The 2,500-nt window shown below is 44.6% G+C and overlaps 1 protein-coding gene across 1 annotated transcript; it reads right to left on the bottom strand.

Moving 5' to 3' along the window:
• Window positions 1-47: 47 nt before the first annotated feature.
• Window positions 48-2,353, bottom strand: LOC125038736 (larval cuticle protein LCP-17-like). The gene is made up of 3 exons (XM_047632308.1): window positions 2,291-2,353; window positions 1,763-1,968; window positions 48-876 (listed from the first exon to the last, which is right to left on the bottom strand). The coding sequence occupies exons 1-3, from the start codon at window positions 2,312-2,314 to the stop codon at window positions 747-749; spliced, it is 360 nt and encodes a 119-aa protein (XP_047488264.1). The 5' UTR covers window positions 2,315-2,353; the 3' UTR covers window positions 48-746.
• Window positions 2,354-2,500: the final 147 nt, after the last annotated feature.

The following is a 2,500-nucleotide window of genomic DNA, read 5'->3' as shown; positions in this document are numbered from 1 at the left end:
GTTGTTCTATTTTCCCATAACTTATGATAATGAATCTAGAGGTAAGATATTTTTTTCACATTTTTAATATTGCATCAAATTAAATGTGTTGCAAATGTGTCCCGCACAGATGCAACAAAGTTACAAAACGAAAGTAATCAAAATAAACAAAATACATGACACATGTAAAAGACACTAAGCAAATAACTAATTAATTTTGATTACACACATTAAACTTAATGATGTATGAAAACAAAAACACACGATGAAGTTTTTTTCCGCATAAGACTAGATCCTCCGTTTTCTTTCGTCGACAAATTTCAGTGTTTAAGCGACCACAACATGACGGAATCTCAGCGGGTTCTGGAGGGAGTGAATAGTTCGGCTTCATATCCGGTTGAGGGGAGAAGACGACGAGTAAGAAGAGAGGGAGGAAGAAGATGAATAATAATAATGATGAGGACAATAATACGACGAAAAAGAGGAAAAAGAGAGGAGGAGGAGAACAATTTGCAATGAAAAAAATAGATAAATAGATAGATAGACAAATAGAAGGACAATTAAGCGGAGACTGATAATTAGATAGGATGAACACTACAGTAGAGAGGAAAGAAAACCGAGAAAGAAATGAGGATAGACAAAGAAGCAAAAGGAAACAAAGAAAAAAGAAAGGTTAAAGTGTAGCTAGAGAACCGCGCGCGAGACCCTTTGGAAGACAAGGAAGGTGATTATGAAAGTGATGATGATAAGCGTCGCCGACGCAGCGCTCAGAAGCCATGGCCAGTGCGGGTGTAGGGGAGGGGAGGGGGGACGGGGAGCACCGCCCCCTGGGGCTGGTACCCCCCCTGGTCAGCCACGAAGACGATGTCCACCTGCTGGCCCTCGGGGGAGGTGTACCTGGGGGCAGAAAAAGAAATGGTATAGTGTAGGTTTCAGTCAATGTACACGCGCAATCACACATTCACTCGCACGCAAACACCCAGCTGCTGACCCTCGCAGAAGTATACCTGGGGGAAACAAGGGAATGCTTCCTCTTGGCGTAATGATAAAGATTTGATGATAATGGTCTCACGATAGTGGCTTATCCACACAATGCACGAACGAATGCAAAGAATCTCGCCCACTCATGCACGCCCGTGGGCCTCAGGGGATGTCTGTGTGCGGGAGTCATTACACAAGCTTGGCATGTGTCCCGCGCCACTGTCACTTGTCATTCCCACGTTTAGCTGTCACTATTCTCTGTCGCTTACGACTGTCACTCATTATTGATCTTCACCACGTGGTAAAAGTGAGTAGAAACCTAGTTTGAGTGAGGATTTCTTTGCATAAGTTTTATTGACCATGTTTGAGTAATAGTTTTGTGAAGTATACACATGTAGATGAAATGCTCGTCTGATAGTGGTGTCCAGTGGTGTAAAATGTAATCACCGAGTACTATGTCCCGGAATTTATCTTAGAGAGAGAGAGAGAGAGAGAGAGAGAGAGAGAGAGAGAGAGAGAGAGAGAGAGAGAGAGAGAGAGAGAGAGAGATAGATAGATAGATAGAGAGATTGATAGAGAGATAGATAGATAGATAGATAGATAGATAGATAGATAGAGAGAGAGAGAGAGAGAGAGAGGATGAATGAGAGCGAGCAAGAGAGTAAATCTGAAAATGCTTATCTCATAAATAAAGGTGAACTTATACTCTCCTTTTTCCCTGTGTATAGAACTTTTGAAAATAAGCAAAAAGCAACAGAAAAAACACCAGAAACAAAAATCAACGAACACAACCGGAACTCACGTCCATCCGCCCTGCGCCTGCTGCCCGTAGCTCTGGCTGCCGGCCTCCTGGCGCGCGATGCCGTTGCCGGCCTCGAAGTCGAAGGAGTATTCCCCGTACGTGTTTTGGGTTCGGTCGTCCTTCAGGATGGGGATGTGGTGCGGGTATCCTACGGGCCTCGGGTACCCGGTGTCTCCGGATACCACGGCGGCGGCCACGAGAAGGATCTGAGGAGGGAAGAGAGGGAAGGGAGACGGTTGAAAGAAGAGATGGGCGAGGGAAAGCGGCGGCGTAGGCAGACAGAGATAGATAGCGACGGGCAAATGATGTCCGTGGAGTGTCGCTGTATGAAGACAATGGAAGATGTGACTTACTTGAGGGAGTTAAATGAACCAAATAGGACAGGAATATACACAAAATAGAATGGAATAACAGTGAAAATTTGAAGTCCGGAAAGAAAGATTAATAATATCAATAATAATATCAGTAAATATTAAGCAAATTAACAGTAATAAAAAGGTACACAAGAAATAATGGAAGTTCACTAACAGCGCAAACAGACAGGGACACCATCTTGAAGTTCTAATCGATTCCTTAATGAGAGAACTGGGAGAATCTGGAACAGCCGATGCACCACTGACGAAGGGGAGGCCGAAGAGCCACCTTTTATGGGGAGCAAAAAGCCTCCAGACTCCGCCCACGTCCTCTCCCCTTCCCTTCCCCGACGCTGACAGATGGACAACACCATCGCCATCACTA

The sequence above is a fragment of the Penaeus chinensis genome, chromosome 25 (assembly GCF_019202785.1).
Source record: "Penaeus chinensis breed Huanghai No. 1 chromosome 25, ASM1920278v2, whole genome shotgun sequence".
Taxonomy (NCBI): Eukaryota; Metazoa; Arthropoda; class Malacostraca; order Decapoda; family Penaeidae; genus Penaeus; species Penaeus chinensis.
The sequence above is the reverse complement of the archived record's forward strand: the minus strand, read 5'-3'. Positions and strand labels throughout refer to the sequence as shown.

Coding starts and splice junctions, on each gene's coding strand:
- LOC125038736 (XM_047632308.1), bottom strand. CDS start 2,314: ATGGTGTCCCTGTCTGTTTGCGCT. Junction 1,969..2,290: donor TGTCCCTGTCTGTTTGCGCT/GTTAGTGAACTT, acceptor TTCCCTCCTCAG/ATCCTTCTCGTGGCCGCCGC. Junction 877..1,762: donor CAGGCGCAGGGCGGATGGAC/GTGAGTTCCGGT, acceptor TTCTGCCCCCAG/GTACACCTCCCCCGAGGGCC.